Source organism: Rhineura floridana, chromosome 5 (genome assembly GCF_030035675.1).
Source record: "Rhineura floridana isolate rRhiFlo1 chromosome 5, rRhiFlo1.hap2, whole genome shotgun sequence".
NCBI classification, from domain to species: Eukaryota; Metazoa; Chordata; class Lepidosauria; order Squamata; family Rhineuridae; genus Rhineura; species Rhineura floridana.
The window spans coordinates 126739108-126757768 of NC_084484.1; the positions used below are offsets into that span (position 1 = coordinate 126739108).

Here is an 18661-nt window from a genome sequence, read left to right on the forward strand (position 1 = left end):
TTTTCAACTCTAATTTCAATCCATAGAGAGCATTGATAAACTGTATAGGGCATAGCAGCCTTCCCAAGGATTCTTCTTGTTTTTTGTGCCTTCAGTAGACACATTTGCATGTTTTATATTTTCTATTCTTATGATTTTGTGTTAAAACAAAAGTTAGACTGTCAGGAATCTGGAATTTTTAGCAGTCCAGATCTGTATGCTGGATAGCATATTAAATGGTCTTGACTGGCCATGAAACAGCTGTTGTCAATGTGTTCCTGCCAGAGTTAATTAAAAGCCAATCCACTTTTATGAGCTATAGAAAAACTTAGGGAAACTGTCAACTTCTCAGTGAGGTGAGAAACAAAACATTTGAGAGCAGCATTGGCAACAAATTAATGATGTGCACTGGGACATGGGCATGTAGAGCAGGGTTGGCTAGCCTGTGGCCTACCAAATGTAGCTGGATTACAACTCCCAGCAGCCCCAGCAGCATGGCCAATTGTCAGAGATGATGGGAGTTGTAGTTTAGCTACATTTGGAAGGCCACAGGCTAGCCAACCCTGCTCTACATGCCCAGTGGTCCACTGATTGGGGGTAACCCCTTTCTTCAATCCTTTCTTACAACCTTTTCTGAAGTACTAATCCAAGGATCATCAGATTGCTTCCCAGTCCCTGTTGCTGCCTTTCTACTAACAGTGTGTTTCTTAGTTGTCTAGTTAGCTCTCTCTATCCATGCCCAAGTCATTGGAGGACATTTTAACTTTTCTGCTACGTAGAGGAACCATTCTTAGTTCCTTTTGACCAACACTCACCTATCAGATAAAATATTCAATGATCAAATTCTTAAAATATGCACAATGTTTAGGATGTTGAGGATGACGTTTAAACAGTGACCTACCTCACACAAAAATGGATATCTCCAGAGTAAGTGGACTAAGTGTGTCTTTTTTTGTCCCTGTTTCTTTGACTGCACAGATACTTGACAGGATGTTTCTTTTGGGCTTTAAACTTTTTATGTTTATCTTCACCTAGCTCTCTTATGTAATGCTATGACTTGATTGTGCATTACTTACAAAGGGTCCTGCATTCTGATTCTTGTGGTGTTTTGGACAGTCCAGGTTTCAGCTGTGGAAGTATACACACCAGCAGAACTTTCTGTGGAGAATGGGACACAAACAAAGCTTCCATGCAGCTTTTCATCCTCAGAGGTGATCAGCAGTGATGCTTCTGTTACCTGGAGCTTTCAAGCAGAGGGTTCTACTAGTTCTGTGTCGGTAAGAGGTGATGATTGAAATAAGATGAGAGTTGAATAAGAGCCTGTGAATAAGAGCAGATTACATTTTTCTTGGTATTTCATACCTGTCTGTTCCTGCTTACTTTCACTGCTGGTGTATTTTGAATGTCTTGGAATGAGAGCACACAGTGTTGATCATATTCTGTTTGGCATCACGAACAGTCCTCTTCTTTATGCTCTGAAATGCTTCAGTGGGAAAAGTCTTACTTAGGTGAGGGATTGTTATGACCCACTGCCATTTGTGCTAGCCTAGCTATTTATTATATATTTTATTAATTATATTTATTAGACGATTCTCTCACCAAAGTGACCCAAAGAAGCTTACATTAAAAAACAGATAAGAGCACACACAATCAATAAATCCTAAAAATGCACCAGTCAAAAAAAATACCCAAGCACAATAGTCAATAAAAACCTAAAAACATATCACACACAAATAAAAGTTCTGAAGGACAGGACTACTAGAGCTGCCTAGTAACAGAGGTCAGGAACAGCTGTGACACCATGAATTAAGGGCCAGAAGCTTGCATGAAGAGCAAAGTCTTTGCCTGGTGCCTAAAAATAGATAAAGATGGTGCCAAGTGTGCCTTCTTGGGGAGAGCATTATACAGCTAGGAGGCCACCACTGAAAAGGCCTGTTATTGAGTTGTCACCCTCCAAACCTCCTATGGAGGAAGCACATGAAGAATTGCCTTTGATGACAATCATAGAGAATCTGGGTTCATTCACAGGGGAGAGGTGGTCCTTGAGGGATTGGGGTCCTGAGCTTCATAAAGCTTTATAGATCAGACCCAGCACTTTGAACTGAGCCTGGAAACTAATTGGTAGCCAGTGCAGTAATGCCAGAATTGGTATTATATGTGCATGCTGACTTACCCCAGTCAACAATATGGTTGCTGAATTCTGTACCAGCTGTAGTTTCTGAACTGTCTTTAAGGCAGCCCCACATGTAATACATTGCAATACTGTAACCTAGAGGTTACCAGAGCATAGACAACAGAAGTTAGGCTATCCCTGTCCAGATAGGGGCACAGCTGGGCCACCAGTCAAAACTGACAGAAGAGACTTTGTGCTACCAAAGTCACATAAGCCTCAAGTGACAGTAATAGATCCAGGAGTACCTCCAAACTATGTACCTGCTGCTTCAGAGGGACTATGACCCCATCCAGAGTGGCCATGCCCCATCTGGTCTAGGGAACCATCCACTTACAGTGCCTCAATCTCATCTGGATTAAGTTTATTCTTGTGGATGCTGTGATAGAACACTGGAATTCAAATTTAACATGCTGTGGAGTTACATCTTTATAGTAAACCAATGTCCTTGGGTATTGGGGAAATTCTGCAAGTGTGGTAATATAATGAGGAAAAACGGGTGTTTAACACTGCATCATGTTTTGTATTCCTAACTACAGTTCTTCTATTATGCCCGTGGGAAATCATATCCTGGGAAGGATACACAATTTAAGGACAGAAGTAGCTGGGCTGGAGACCTTAACAAGAAAGATGCATCTATCAATATAGCAAACATGCAGTTCCGGGACAATGGCACTTTCATCTGTGATGTCAAGAACCCGCCAGATATAGTTGTCACACCAGGAGCAATCAAAGTCAGAGTTGTGGAGAAAGGTATAGTAGTCTCTGAATAAGGGTGTGCTAGTAATGATGGTTGATGGAATGCTTTTGAAAAATATTTGATTAAATTACTGTGCTTAACAAACACTTAATTGAAAATAGTGTTATTTGGCTGTTCTTGCATAACTTATATTTTATTCAAATTGTTTTATTCCAAAAATAAAGACAAATGTTCTGTGAAAATAGAGAACCATAAAATAAAATTTAAAATCTCATTCTCAGTTAAAATCTTAACTCTGGCTACCAAACCCAACATTCAAAGTGCTTTAGCAAGTCATTTTGGAGCAGAAAATTCCATAGGCCACTAAACTTCTTCTATACAAATGATGCTCACCTTTGGAAAATAAGAGGGCATTCTCAGCAGTTCTAAAAGATAGAGGAGTGGGATGTTCCCATAGTATTAGAGTGTGTATTTCTTAGATGTGCCAAGTGAGGGTGCCATGTAGGGAAGTCCACTTATTTTTTAGTCCCAACTTTCCCATGGCGGTGCTGTCGGTCTAAATGAGAGACTAATTGTAAAGTACTTCATGTGCTGAAAAATACTATTGAAATTTAATGATAAAAAAGAATGAACTCCATAGGTCATTTCACTTGAGGTTTAGTATACAAGAAGAGCAACAAACATACCATGGCTGAGACAGGTTCATCCTTACTTTATGCATATAAAGTCCAAAGGTAATATTTTGATAGATTTAAAAGGTAAACAAACTGGACTGAATCTTTTCTTCTCTCTTCAGGTAACTTGCCTGTGTTTTCCATTGATCTTGTAGCAGGAGCATCCATTGGTGGAGTTCTGGGTTTAGTTTTGCTCATCGTTCTTATTGTGTGTGTTGTGTGCAGAAAGAAGAATTCTAAAAAGCATTACTCTGGGTAAGATTCTCCTGATGTTTATTTAGTTTTTTTAAAGGCCAGAGTATGCAACAGGAATCAATCATATGTTTTTGGTTTATAGTACTAAATTGACTATGGCAACTGGAACATGCTAACTTCTACTCCCTTATAGAACTGTTAATTGTTGATTTCATTGAGCATATACTTTGCCCCTTTCATGGGTGTATAGGTTCTACTATATATCCTTGTTCATGTTGGATGGGAAGAGTGCAGCACAAAGCTGTCCAGAGAGGCAGTCCTACTCTCTGCCTTCCTAAATACTCTTGTTCCTAAATACACTCTGCCTTCCTGGGCTCCTACTGGGAGAAAACTCGGGATATAAATCAAATAAATAAATAAAACAAAGGAGCTCTTGCAGCTCTCAGGATGAAGTGTAAGGTAAAGGCTGGACACTTTCTACATCTATGGAGTGTGGCTGCCAACTCTCTTACAACAGTCTGCTTGCCAGAGGTTTCCAACCCAGCTTTGGGAAACAGTCCCCCTACTGTCTTCACCATCTGCATGACTTCCTCCCCCCCCCCCGCCTTTTGCACATGAGATATCTTTTCAATTTTGCATTGAATTTCTACTGGAAAATATTTCCAAGGTAGAATCTAGAGCTTTGATCCAGAGCTTTTAGAATGAAATGTTGTGCTGATGGGTTCCTTTGTGAAGTGGTGGTGGGACTTTATCTCATTTTGCAGTCCTTGTACACACAAAAAACTGAGCACGTGTTCTATGGGGATTGTCATTCCACTGCCCAACTCTTTCTTGCTTTTTGTTGATCTAGTGAATGATACCAATAAAGTCTTTAAAAATCTAATTTTGATGGGTGCGTTTGATCGGCAACTTCTACTGTATCTTCTTTTCAGCTGGAGATTTTAGAGAGGTTGCAGTAGCAGTCAGTGGTAAGATTGAGTGAGTGCAGTGAAGTATGCTGTGTAAGCTCAGAGTTCAGTGTGGAAAGCGCAGTTTTCTTTCTGCATGTGCTCTTTCAATAACCACTTGAAGGCAGCTTACACTGATCTGCACCCAAGGATCCCAAAGCCTAACAACCATATTTTACTCTCTGTCCAGTGTGTTATTGCTGAAAGGTACTTTGGGGTGCTGGACTTGAAACAATAATACCTTGCATTAAATTCTACAAATAAAAGTCACCCAGCAATGTAGAAATTACTACATTACTAAGTGGTGCAGTGTGTAATTAGTGATGAGGGCCAATTTTTTTTGTCTGATTTCTCAATGAAACTAACACTAGAAGTATAATGGGTTGATTTGGGTGGTGGTGGAAACCCTTGCATGGCAGTATCACAATTTCTGTTCTTATTCTGACATTTTGGTTTTTTCCTTTCTGCTTTGGTGTGCTGGGATTGGATCCTGCTGTTATCTTCCTCTCCTTACAGAGATCCCGATATAGACGCAAGATTGGGAATGTAACAGGGCTGGGTCTCATCTTCCAGTCCCGCTATATACCATGGTAACTAATCATGTTAGTGGTTGCTCTTGGTACTGTGTGTGTTCGTGTACACATTTCTGCCTCCCTTGCTGACTACCCGGCTAACATAACTCCATCACTTGTGCTGGAATTCTGTTTGGTAGACTGTTGGTTGAAGGGGCAGCACATCTCATTTACTGCTTGAGTTTTGTTGTCTCATTTCTTCAGTTGTGACGGCAATGCTCCTTATCTTCTGAATCAGTACTCCATCTCTTGCCAGCAAGCTCATGTGCATGAATGAGTGTGGAGGATTTGGACTCTGTACACTGAGAAAAACTTTCAGTAAATCTCATTTTTCTATTCAAAAATCTTTAATTCAGTGTTATTTTTAGATCCAGACTGCATGAATTCTTGGAATGAACTCTAGACATCTTATTTGTCCCTTGGCCAGCTGCTGTGATACAATCCCAGTAAAAATGAAAGCCCATTGACTGGTACTGAAATACCTTTCCCCCCAGTACTATATTTCCCGATGTACTGCTGCATTTCTTATGTCTGCTTTTTAAATGTTTAAATATTCCTACTGGATAAGAGAAAAAATGGTTTGCAGGGAACTGCATTCTGCTTAATGTCATTGTCACACTGTCATGATCCATGTCTGCCTGTATATACTTTGTATGTGTTGTGGAAAGGAAAAAAGATCTAGAGAAAGGGTGTTAACTGAGCTTGTTTGTATTCTGCTTAGGGCCAAGCCAGGTGTTATACACAGATGTGTGTCACATTGCTTTAATGGCTGCTTTTTAAACAGAAAAAGCCATTTCCAGAAGAACAATTAGGATGGATAAAGTTGGGAGGAGAGCTTAACCCCTTTTGTGCCCCTTGATTTCCCCCTCTCCAAAACATTCCCTGCCTGTTAGGTTTCTCTCCTATAGAGTTCCAAATACAAGTTGGGTGGGGAAGTGATTAAGCACACATATTGTGCTGCCACTTCTCTGGTATCAGTTGCCCTTCTAGAAATGACTTTGTACCAATTTACATGCAGACACAAAACATTACTCTGAATCCTCTTCTTATTGTTTGGTCCCCAAGTGTATGTGGATATGCCTGTTAAGTCAGTGTTCAGTTTAATTTGAAAGGCCTGTTTTTAAAATCAACAGGCATTCTCTGGGAAGATTGCTGCTGTTTTTTTAAGCAGCAGTGAGAAAATACCTGTTCGAGGTCATAGTTAACATATCAAAAACCCTTTATGAACAACTCTTTCCCCAAGTTTCCAAAGATTTGTAACTCGTACTATCAATATATTAGCAAAGAGGTTTCTAGTGGATGAATGCCTATGTACTGACTGCCATTCGATTTGTTAAAAGGATTAGTTTGAAAACGTCAGAGGTCAAGATACATTAACTGACTTCAGCTACTGTGAATATATTATTTAAGGCATTTATATACTACCCTTCATAACGTTTATTCCAGAGTGGTTTACAATGAACATTAAAAGACAATAATAATAAACTATACAATAAAACAAAATCAATAAACAGGAGAAACATAAATTAAAGGAGCAGGGAACATTTCATTTCCAGTGGTTTAAAATACAACATCCCTTCGATATTTAAAATTCAAATTATTAAAAGTGCCTGAGATAATATAAATGTCTTAACCCGACTCTTAAAAGATAATACAGTGGTCACCAGGCAAGCCTCCTTGGGGAGGGAGTGCCATAACCATTTGAGGGCATGTCTTTGCTGAGGGCCTGTTCTTTTGTGGTTCTTGCAGGATAGGTTGCAGTCAATAGAAAAGTAATCTTCTGCCTAATTAGAAAGGAATTAATCTTCACCGGTACACTTATGTGTAAATGAATTCTGATGCCTCAGACAGATATGGCAAGGAAATACTTTCCTAAATCCTGAGGCAGGGTGGCTTATGTGACCCTGTTATCAAGAAGTTGGTTCTTGTGAAAGCTTCTAGCCTCTATTAGGGATGCTTTCTTCCATTCCAGGGCTAGACTGGATGTATATTGGAGAGAAGAGGAGATGTAGGAGTGATTGTTTTGAGTCAGGAGGTAGGGAGAGGATGTATGCTCTGTCACTCACTGAGTTCACCCTTTACTTTGGCGTATGTTGCCACGTCATCCTACCATCACTTGCCTTTGTTTTTGTTTTGTTTTGTTTTATGTTTGCCTCTTGAACATTGTCCTGCAAACTCTGCTCTGCCACCTCGTCAGCTGCAGTACCTCTGAGAGCTTGGTGTCTCCAGTTAAGCAGGCTCCACGGAAGTCCCCCTCCGACACAGAGGGTCTGGTAAACAGCGTGCCCAACCGATTGCACCAGGTAAATGGCATCATGCAGCTTTGAGAACACTAACCTGGAGACCTTCGGTGATTGGAAAGGTGGTATTCTGGTTGGGGTAGGGGGAATAAATATTGCATAGTTAAAAGTGATACAAATACAGAGGTGCATCCGTAAGGAAAAGCTGTGCTCCCGAGGAAGTGAATGTAAAGGATATAGCTCTCTTTGGTCTTTTTGAAATGTACTTGCTGGCTTCAGTACTTTCAGGATATTGAAAAGATTCAGTAGGGCCACTAGTTAGTCTTGGTAAATGAAGAGCAGTTGCATTGAAAGTGATTAGTGTGCCATAATACCCTATCTTTATGTAGTTCTTAGGCCCTAGGGAGTTATCTGACTTACATGGATTTTTCTGTGTTGGGTCAGTGGATTGCCCTTCTTTGTGACATAGGTTTTCCCTAAGAAGTTCCTTCCAGCTGTATTTCTGTGATCTTGAAGGTGCTGAGTATTTACTGTTCCTGGACTCTTCCAATTACCATTTATCAGAGCTATTTTAGTCCCTTATGCTTCATTGTTCTCCATCTGGCCCTGCCCCCCAAAAGTGTTGGGTAAACATATACAAAAGACTGTTACTAAACCACTGTTTGGAAATACTAGTTCCAGAGTATTGCCCAACAGGAAATGAATACTGTTTTCATTTTTTTTTTGTATTTGAAAAATGTAGAGACTGCTTAATCAGAAAGGTCTCTAAACTATATACATAATATATCAATAAAACACACACAAAATCTGCAAAAACGTTTTTTCAAAAATAAAGTATAGCAGCTTACATAGAAACGGGAGAAGCTTTTTGAAAGCAGTGGCTTGCCAATGAGGTTTTGAAAGTTGACGAAGATGGGGAAGGAAATAGCAAGGTTTCCTTTCTTCTGTATTGAGGTACTTGATGTGAAGTGTTGGGAGAAAAATTGGAACAAGATAATGGAAACAACTTGCTCTCTCAATCGTATCAACTTGAACACTTTAGTCGGTCAAGATCTGTTCAAAGCTACATGTATCATAATAGAGCCTCTGTGGTGAGTTTGTTGAGATACTTAAGCTTGGAAGGATTTTATTTTAAAAATCTTGGCAAGGTAGGCTTTCATAAAACAGTCATAAAATTGACCTTGAAAATGAGGAAGCAGCTAGATGATAATGTAGGCCATTCTTTATGGTAATTTAAGACATCAATGTGCAAATTAACATATAAACTTAATAAAGCAGGGATAGGGAACATGTGGGCCTCTGGATGTTGTTGGACTGCAACTCTCATAATCCCTGAATTAGCCATGTTGTTGTGAGTTGTCCAACAACATCTGGAGGGCCACATTTTTTCCACCCCTGTAATAAAGGGAAGCTTTTAAGAATTGTCTTCCTTAGGTTTGATGATACAATTCATTCTGTTCAGTTCTGGTGATTCTCTTCAATTAGTTGAAGCCGGTTTATTAGATGTTCCTCGAAAGGAACAACATTGATAGAAGCAACAGGTTTTTCCTTCTTGTTTCCTGGACAAGAAAGATTTGGCTGATGGGTGAAGTTGTTTCAAGTTCAGAGACTGTTTTTGACAGCTTTCTACAATAGGGGAAGCATACGATTTTTAACATTTTAGGGTTGCTGCTTATAATCTTTTAAAACAACAAAAAAGTTGCTAGTGTGCAGACCCTTACCCAGTCAATAGCTCTATGCCTATTTCCCAGTGAAGACATGCATTTAAATGCTTCTCTGAGGTTGTGTGGAGATGATACTTGCACATAACCATGCATCTTATAGGCCATTCCTAATGTTAAACATATTAATGTTTAATAGGGATATGGAAGGAGCCACAATAAACAGTCTGGCAAGTGGAAACACTTAATTTTTTTAAGCATAAACAGAGGTTCAAATGCTTTATTATTAATATGTCTGGTTAGAGTACATCTGTCTTGGGAACATTGAGCTGCAAGTGCTTTTGTTGTGGCATTATTTTAAAATATACTAGAGTGGGTTGACTTCTATATCCAGACATCTGCTTCTGTTCTTACTGAAAGCACAGTGGTGGTATTATGGAATATTTTTAATGTATAGGTAGCAGAATTAGGGCACTGCTCTTCCAGCCACCTTCTGTTTCCAGGTAGTAATCTTGGTTTGCAGGGTTTTTTTAAAATAGGAATGGGATATTTACATTGTTGAGATGTTTCAAAAACAAGGAAGGAAGTGGAAGAAAGCAGAGAGGATTTAACAACTTTTCATTGTAATGCTTACTTTTTAAATAGACTGGATAGTATCTTGTGCACCATCTGCCTAGTCTACTAGTCTACTATTACCTTCCTATATATTTATGTCCTGAAGCTAATGTCGGTGCTTTTGAAAGCACGAAGCTTGTTGCCTGAAGTTGTGCTTGAAACAGCATGCACGAAAGTTGTCTTGTTTTGGCTTATTGCATCTTGATGCTGGCTGATTACTCATCAGGTTTGCTTTCACTCTCGTGTTTACCAGTAAATTCATTTGAGATGTCATCTAATACTCACAACTGTGCATGTCTGTCTGGAACCAAATGTGCTGGTGGTTCTTATTCCTCTATATTGTTTGTTTTGTTCGTTTTGAATGTGGTAATTATCAATGTTTTCTTATTTCTAGATCTAATACATATATGGCTGGTTGTCTAGATTCCTAAATACATAATGGATAAATTAGAAGACTGTATCCCTCTTGTGTCCTGCTCCAAAGAGTGCTTCTGTATCTGAACTGAGGGCTTCCCTAATAGACAGATACCATTTCAGATGTTAAACATTCTGCTTGTAACATCCAAGCCCCACATATACTTCCTTTTTTCTGATATGCAGGTAGTTCTGTATACCACTCAATGCTTTTGTTGTATGGGACACATACATTTGGTAAAATCTGCATATTTCCCCAACATTGGAAAGCTATCAGAACATCTTAAAACAAGACAAGGTGTCCATCCCAGTGAGGAACTCTTCAGAGGAATACCTCCAGATGATGTTTTCCATCAAGTTAAACTAGCTACTATTTTATTTATTTGGACTGCCTTCAAGTTGATTCCGACTTATGGTGACCCTATGAATAGGGTTTTCATGGTAAGCGGTATTCAGAGAGGGTTTACCATTGCCTTCCTCTGAGACTGAGGGGCAGTGACTGGCCCAAGGTCACCCAGTGAGCTTCATGGCTGTGTGGGGATACGAACCCTGATCTCCCATGTCGTAGTCCAAAACCTTAATCGCTACACCACACTAATATTATTATTTTTTATAATGAATTCACAAATGTTCTGAATTCCTGCATAAAACTAGTGATCTCTTGATGGACCATCATATGTTCCAGGCAAACATATGTTTGTTATCTGAATCCTCTCTTCCTTCAGTCTGTTGTTTTGTAGGAGCTAGCAGGGCACCTCTAAACAAGGAACCCTGTATTACTCAAAGGATTAAAAAAAAAAGGCCAGTACTTTGATATAGAACAAAAAATTATTGTCTTTTCTTCTGGTTGAGTTCCTGGAACTCATGACATGAGACTTTAGAGTAGCATCTGTTGATGTGAGAGAGTTGTAGTCTTACATTGAAAGGACAACAAATTCATTGGTAAAGTAAACAGGAAGTGCAGAGCATGACTCATTCATGCAGCTTCTGCAAGAAGTTGCCTTGGGTCTGTTTGTGGTATTGAAAACCACTGATGAACTATGCAGCTAATGGAAGATATATTACAATTTTTTAAAAAAAAATATTTTGGACATATTTTAACTCTGTCTTCAGTTGAAGATTATGTGGCCACTTTTCTTATCCATCCATTCACACCTATCTTTTTCCTCTAAAGTGCTTTCTTGCTGTACTATTGATCCTCTAATCACAATTTTACTTAAGTATTTTCCTTAGACAGAGTTTTCAGGCTCAACTCCTTTTCTCTCCCTTTTAATTAAACTGTACTGACATTTTAAAATTGCAAATTTCCAAAGAGAGTTGTTCTGGCTGACATGAGAAAAGAATGGAGGGCCAACTAAACATTGGTGAATGTAATTCTAGGTTTGAGTGTTGCCAAGAACATGCCTCCTTAAAAGCTTGATTCCTTGTGGACTACATGATTTTATTAAACTTAAATGCTTATAGATTATTTTTCAACTCCTTGTTGCTTTTGTCTTTTTTTTGATATGTCATGAATATTGCTACCATCTAGAGGAGTAAAAGTTGCCAGACAATCTTTTTTTGTTTTGTTTTTTTCTAAAGAACTTCTTGAATTGCAATGTCCTTGTGGACTTTGCAGACAGAGAAATACAGTAGGGCCCCGCTCATACAGCGGGTTATGTTCCAGATCCCCGCTGTAAAGCGAAAACCACTGTAAAGCGGATCCCATTGACTTACATTGACCCAAAATGGCGCCCGGCGGCAAAAAAGCGTCGTAAAAGCGGAACAAGTGCTGTAAAGCGGGGCCTTTCTACAATTCACAACTGCTGTATTAGCGCAACGCTGTAAAGCGAAGCGCTGTAAAGCAGGGCCCTACTGTACTAAATCCCTAAAACTTGATAGTATTTCAGAAAGAGCATGTTTGGATTATCATAATAAGCCAAGATATAAACTAGTCTTTTGGGTGCGCACACATCGTTTAGTGCAAGCTGGAAACTAGGAAGTCTTCCATTAACTATAGTTTCCCATTTTGTCTGAACCAGGAATCCATAGTTAAAAATAAGTCAGAATAGTAAGCCATGATTTCAAGTTGGCTTAGTATCCTGGCTTGTTCTGTGGCTGTTTTCCCCCCCATCTAAACTAGGAAAATATGGTTAACTGAAGTAGCAGTAGCAGTAGCAGTAGCAGTAGCAGTAGCAGTAGCAGTAGCAGTAGCAGTAGCAGTAGCAGTAGCAGTAGCAGTAGCTGTTGTTGTTGTTGTTGTTGTTGTTGTTGTTGTTGTTGTTGTTGTTGTTGTTGTTGTTGTTGTTGTTGTTGTTGTTGTTGTTGTTGTTGTTGTTGTTGTTGTTGTTGTTGTTGTTGTTGTTGTTGTTGTTGTTGTTGTTGTTGTTGTTGTTGTTGTTGTTGTTGTTGTTGTTGTTGTTGTTGTTGTTGTTGTTGTTGTTGTTGTTGTTGTTGTTGTTGTTGTTGTTGTTGTTGTTGTTGTTGTTGTTGTTGTTGTTGTTGTTGTTGTTGTTGTTGTTGTCCATTCAAGAACATCAAGGACAGTCTAGCAGCAAAATTGGGTAGCTCTCTTCCCTCCACCCTCAAAGGCAGCACTCTTCCTCGTCCATTTCAACCAGAGGCTGGTGGTGAGACTCCCTTTCAGAGCCTTCCTCTGCAGCCACCTCCTATGGGGCAGCTGCCTGAAGCAGGGCCACTTTGTAGGAGGCTGAAGTTAATGGAAGTCTTCCTGATTTGTTTGCCAGCTTATGCTAAAAGAAGAGCAAAGGGTCTGTGTGTGTGCCCAAAAAGCAAATTTGTATCTTGGCTATTGAGCTGAGTTGTGATTATCTAAACTTTATCACTCAGGCTGAACTGCAGTTTGAGTATTATTCTGACCTCATATTTGCTCGAGGCGACCAACTGAATTTTAAATTCAGGCATGTCATCTTTATTTATAACAGCAGTTCCCAAGAGAAATACAGCTGGATGTGATACATCCCTCTCTGATATCTGATTCAGCACAAATGGAGCATATTGAATGAGTTGATTTTAGCAGGACTGTGAATGCTTGATGTGCTCTCTTGGAAAAAAATTCAATCCGTTCTCTGCACTGTTGTTGACTGCATGGTTCTGCCTTCTAGAAGCAATTCCATCTTCCTGAAGAATGAAATGCCTGGTTTCTATAAGAAAATATTTGCTGATGTTTTTGCAGGACCTTATTTCAGCAGATTAATTTCAAGAAAAATCAAACTAACTTGCATAGCCTTTAAGTAGACCCAACAGATTAAAGAGGAAAAAATGCGTGTCAAAACACTAATCTGCTGATCCTTATAACATGCTCTGAGGTTGCTTTAGCTTTCTAACTTATAAATTATTTTCGGTTTTACACTGTTTTAGTAGATGCTGTCTGCCAGCAATGTGATGAAAAAAACATGCTCTTTCCTCAGTTTGCTTACACTATTTTTTTCTGTTTTTTTAGGGCCCAGTAATTTATGCACAGTTAGATCACTCTGGAGGGCATTACAGCGACAAGATCAACAAGTCAGAGTCTGTGGTCTATGCTGACATTCGGAAGAACTGAGGAAATCCCAACCAACCCAAAGCTAAACAAAAATTCAAACTGGAATCGCTTGAAGAAAATTGACCCAGAGAACTCACATGTGGCCTTTGATGCCTAGGCTAGGACCAATGCATGTGCATACAGAGAGAAAGAGATTATATATGTATTGTGTGTAAATAGTCTATTTAATCGTACAGAAATGAGACCAATGTTGCATGTTGAAGTATAAGAATTCTGCTTATAAATTGCCAATATTTTTTTTGTATCTAGGATAAGAGGAAGAAAGCAAATATTCATATAACACCTTTAAGAAATTTGTCTTAATTGTTCTACGGAAAAACTGGAAAATTCCTGGATATTTTAATGGCTTTGATACTTGTTTTTTTACAGGATTTATTTCTTTTGATGAAATGGACTTGAGGAGAACTGTTTCTGCATCATGATTCCTTTTTCCTGATCAGGTGCTTTCCACACTTTTTCTTACGTCACTCCCGATGCCCAGTTACCTCTTTCCATAGAGGAGAAAAACAGCCCACTCTTGGCTTTCGTTCCCAGCCTTATCTATTGACTGAAGGCAAAATTCTGTCTTCAGGACATTAACTAATATTAGTTTCTTTTCAGTGCAGTCCCCCATAAACAAAATAGTTTTTAGGCATTTTCAGTCGGCAATCTTTATAATATAGCATTAAGAAGTCCCTTTTAGTTTTATTTCCTTCTGTATTTAAAAATAACTTTTATGGGTCTAGTGATTTTCCTGCAATAAAGGTGACATTAATTATTTTTTTAACAAGTTCACTGATAACTACCCTGTTTTGTTCTATTTCAGTGGTTCTCAACCTGGGGGCCGGGACCCCCAGGGGGGCCCGCGAAGTAATCCAGAGGGGGCCGTGAACAGTAAAGAAATGAATTATTTATTAATTTTTTAAAAAGTCTTCACTCCTTCTACACTGTCTGCTTTTCACTGCCGCTGCAGATGACACCTCTCCCTTGCTCCAAACAAGAGGGGAGGCCTTTTGCTGAGGCGCCAGAGCATCTTTCAGACGCACTAAGGGCAGGCATCTGCCTATAAAATACATGGCAGATGCCAAAGGAGGCTGAGGGTGGAGCTACCAGGAGGAAGAGGGGATTACTATCCCTGATTGCTGTCTCCTTGCACTGCCGCTACTGGCAACGCCCTTACTTAGAATGAGAGGAGAGGGCTTTTTGTGAAGCAAAAAGAAGCCAGCCTGCAAAGAAAGGCTGGTTTCCCCCTTCCTTCCTGGCAGCCAGCCTGTCTCCCTGGGGGGAGGGGGTCACAAAAAAAATTCAGCTTATAAAGGGGGTCCCGTGCTCGTAAAGGTTGGGAACCACTGTTCTATTTGATCCTGGTATAGCTTCCTGTAAAACTCTCACATTGGTCTACTTTTAGTAAATAAAACAAGGCTGATAGAGATGCAGCAGTTGCAAAAAGTAACAGAAGTTAGCTATCTCTTATTGTTTTGTCTAATTCTATTGCCATGGAGAAATGTGCTTCATGGAAGCCATGAAGTATGATGGAACAGGACAATGGCAAACTTCCTGTTTCACTAATTCTCAGATCACAGATAGATTTACCTTCATACAGGAATGGCTGTGGATTTTCTTTGCTATTGGGTTAACACACAAATGACACACAAACTCTGAATCACCTGCTGTTCTCTCCCTCCATCCTTGCCCCAAACTAATGTTTCGGACGGGCTGTCTGCTTATTTTCTTTTCCTTCCAAGGCCCTTGCATGTTTATCTGCTCATACAATTGCCCAGTGATATTTTTTTTAAGTATAAAAAAATGTGAAAGGTGGCCTTATGATCATTCCCAAGGCTGGCCAGTCAGAACCCTGCAAAGCCAAATGAAATTGACTGAGTCATTATTAGTTTCAAATCCTCTGTTTCCCCACCTCCATCAACTGGTTTTGCATGCAGCATGTAATTTATTAGGGCTAGTAGGGAGGTAACAAAAGTCCATTTGCACAAATTCATCATCTTAGAAACTCCCCACAAACGTTAACATTGCAGGATACAGAAGTGCAAATGAATGAGAAATTTGTGAAGATTTGTCATGGACAGTAAGGGACAAAAGTAAATCAAATGTGACAATGCTAATCTGAATACATCCACATACTTTTTTTAGAAGGCTTAGTTTTATGATGCTGCTCTTTTAATGCTCATGGAGTGTTTCTGTGTTGAAAGAAGCCTGTTTAATTCCTTTTGACATTCTGTTCTTCAGTGGGAAAAACACAAAAAACTTCAGATGCTTTTTAAAGTTTCTCCAGTACTGCTCTGGTGGGTTGCTGAGATTTTTGCAAGGAACTTTGGACTAGTTGGAGTGTGGTCTGATATAGCACACCTTGTGCTCTTAAGCAAAAGGATCACATAATACAGATAAGTTATGCCTTAACTGTTACGAGATCCTGAATATGCATTCTTGCTTTATACATGTAAACCACATCAGTGGATTGTAAGGATTCTAGTAAAAACAAATATAGACTACACAGGGTAGAAGTTGGGCCACCCCTGCTTTGGAACTACCTCTTGTAATGTATGTTGTGCTGCATGGAGGAAGCTTTGTTATGTATATAGCTTAATGGGAAGAGTGCATAGATTGTCATTAGGAGGAGCAATAAAAGCACAAGGGTGGATTTCTTGCCTACTGCAGTACAAGTGTTTGCCATGGCTCACAATTGCTCTGTAACTATTTTTCTGCGTGATATATGCAAACTAGAGGAGTGTCAGAAAATTATTTAATAGAAAGGCATTCTTCAAATTTTAATGAGCAACTGTTCTCCATACTATGATTTGATGCTAATCACAGCTACTTGTGAATGCTTGTAGCTAAATGAGCTATGTAGGAGTCAGTTGCAGTCATAGGGAAGCAAACAGTTTATTATTCAAGGCTTTGTAGAATCTTCTAGAACTTGAGAGAATCTTTTAATTCCAGCACCTTATAACTAGGAAAGCAAGTCAGTATTTTTTCTTTGTTCCTTCATCTTTACCTCATAGTAATTCTCTTGACACCTTGTGTAATCAGCAACTGGTGCTGGTAGCCTGATGACCCATAGGGATTGCTCTATGTAAACTCAGAACTGATCCTTTGTCTCCAGTTTCTCAACATTTTAGAAGAGCTTGAATATGGTTTAGAATGTAGGAGAGAATTTTGGTTCATTGTCCTCTCATCCCCATTAATGTGCTGCTCCTTATTACCATATTCAGAGTAGACTGCTTAGCAAACACAGGAACCATAAAGGGGCTACATTTTTCCCAGCAGAGGCTTTGTGACCTGGACACTGCTTGACCCTGCAAAACTGGAATAAGTGTGACCAAGTAGCTGTTCAAGATAAGACCTCAATGCTGGGAGAAATGGTGGCATCCTGTGGATTGGCATCCCTTAACATCTGTCTGAAGAATAATCCATATGCTATAATCTCATTTGTAAATAGTGTATTTTCTAACTTAAAAGTGTGGTCTAACCCTATTAAAATCAGTTTGCCATCAATTTTAATGGAAGTGGATTGCCCCTTTTTTAGGGAAGGCAAGTAGAGGCTATTGTTGCTACTAAGTTTTGACTTGATAACAGGTGCATCCTTCTCATCTAAATAGCTCTTGGAACATTGCTTATTAGAGGTTCTGCATGGCAAATAACCATGTCTGAGTAAATAGAATGTTTTTATTCAATAGGGTTTGGGGAAGGAGTTCAAGATCTTTCAGATTATAGCAGTTATATCTTATTTGTTCATGAAGCTTTGTCTCTTGCTAGAGTGCTTTGTGGGTCTGCAATATCAACATTTCATTGTGTGGATAGAGAAACTAAAACTGTTTTGTCTTAATTTTTTGAAGTAGTTGAGGTGACCATCTGTCTTGTAACTTGCTCTGTATTCATAAAACTCCAAAGGCTTTCCATTCTGTGTACAGTCAGTTGTTCTGGTGAAGTGAGCAGGTGTTCAATCATCAACAGATGAGCCTTGAAGTCTGTTAAGTCTTGTTCAGAGTTTAGCATTCTTGTATCTGTCAAGCCTTTTAAAACCATATTTTTTCTATTTGTGTATGATGGGTAGAAGTTGCATTTGCCCCCCCCCCTTTATTAAAACTGTTTCCTAGTTAAAATCTAGGAGACACCTCAGCATGTGAAAGGGCAGTTTTTCCTATGGTGCTGAATTTAGTTGCCCTTTTCTGTGAAAGGCAATCAACATCCAACAAAGGACTCCCACTTGTAAACCTTAATTCCCCAACCCGTGAACCTCCTTCTCAAGACCTCCCTTTGGTTCTATACAACTCCTCACAATGCAGCTACTGAGCCGTTTTCTACTTTGTTTCTGCACTTTTTAAAAACTGGAATTGCATTTTGTATTAAATTGTACAGTCTCCTTTCCTCCCTTCCCTACTTTCTCAAAAGCAGCTGCTGCATAGAGCAGAAAGGACTCGGTCAATTGGCTACCTTCTGAAAAGCACCACTATGAGGACACCATGCTATGATGCTGCTAGATTGGAGGGGAGGGGCGAACACGGCAAACACCTATAAAATAGGTGTATAATTTTGGGGAAGGGATTATATTCTACATGGTCTTTGTAAAGTTAAAGCAAGAACTAGTGGTAGTATACAACTTGTTTTGACGTGCTTTTAATTGACACACATCACATTGGATATTTACATGTTTCTATTGTACTCTTGTGAATATTTTAATACACTTTTTCCATTAGTGGTCTGTTGTGCGTTTCATAATTTGTCAAGTGTCAAGATATTGAAATACCATTGCCTTTTACACACTTATGCTACAAAGACAGAATTCAACTTGGACTGCAAGTGTTCAATGTAGTACTGTCTGTGTAACTTCAGGAGTAGCCCTTGACTGCTCACATGCTTTTCCATTGACCTGTGGTTATACCTCCTTCTGTACCTTGTACACTGTTCTTCAACCTTGGATCCCCAGATGTTGTTGGACTACAGCTCCCATCGACT

At 39.3% G+C, this 18661-nt stretch overlaps 1 protein-coding gene across 3 annotated transcripts in view; it reads left to right on the forward strand.

The window, feature by feature from the left end:
- The window catches only part of LOC133385303 (myelin protein zero-like protein 1), a 35717-nt gene extending 17355 nt beyond the window's left edge, over nucleotides 1–18362 (forward strand). Inside the window, exons 2-6 of one of the 3 annotated variants that reach the window (XM_061628029.1) lie at nucleotides 1096–1256; nucleotides 2689–2902; nucleotides 3646–3778; nucleotides 5182–5255; nucleotides 7435–7523. In XM_061628029.1, the coding sequence (XP_061484013.1) occupies nucleotides 1096–1256; nucleotides 2689–2902; nucleotides 3646–3778; nucleotides 5182–5215 (542 nt within the window). In that variant the 3' untranslated portion in view covers nucleotides 5216–5255; nucleotides 7435–7523. Of the gene's footprint in view, nucleotides 1–1095; nucleotides 1257–2688; nucleotides 2903–3645; nucleotides 3779–5181; nucleotides 5256–7434; nucleotides 7541–13609 lie in introns of those variants that run through there. The other 2 variants (XM_061628027.1, XM_061628028.1) reach the window with 2 other exon arrangements.
- Nucleotides 18363–18661: the final 299 nt, after the last annotated feature.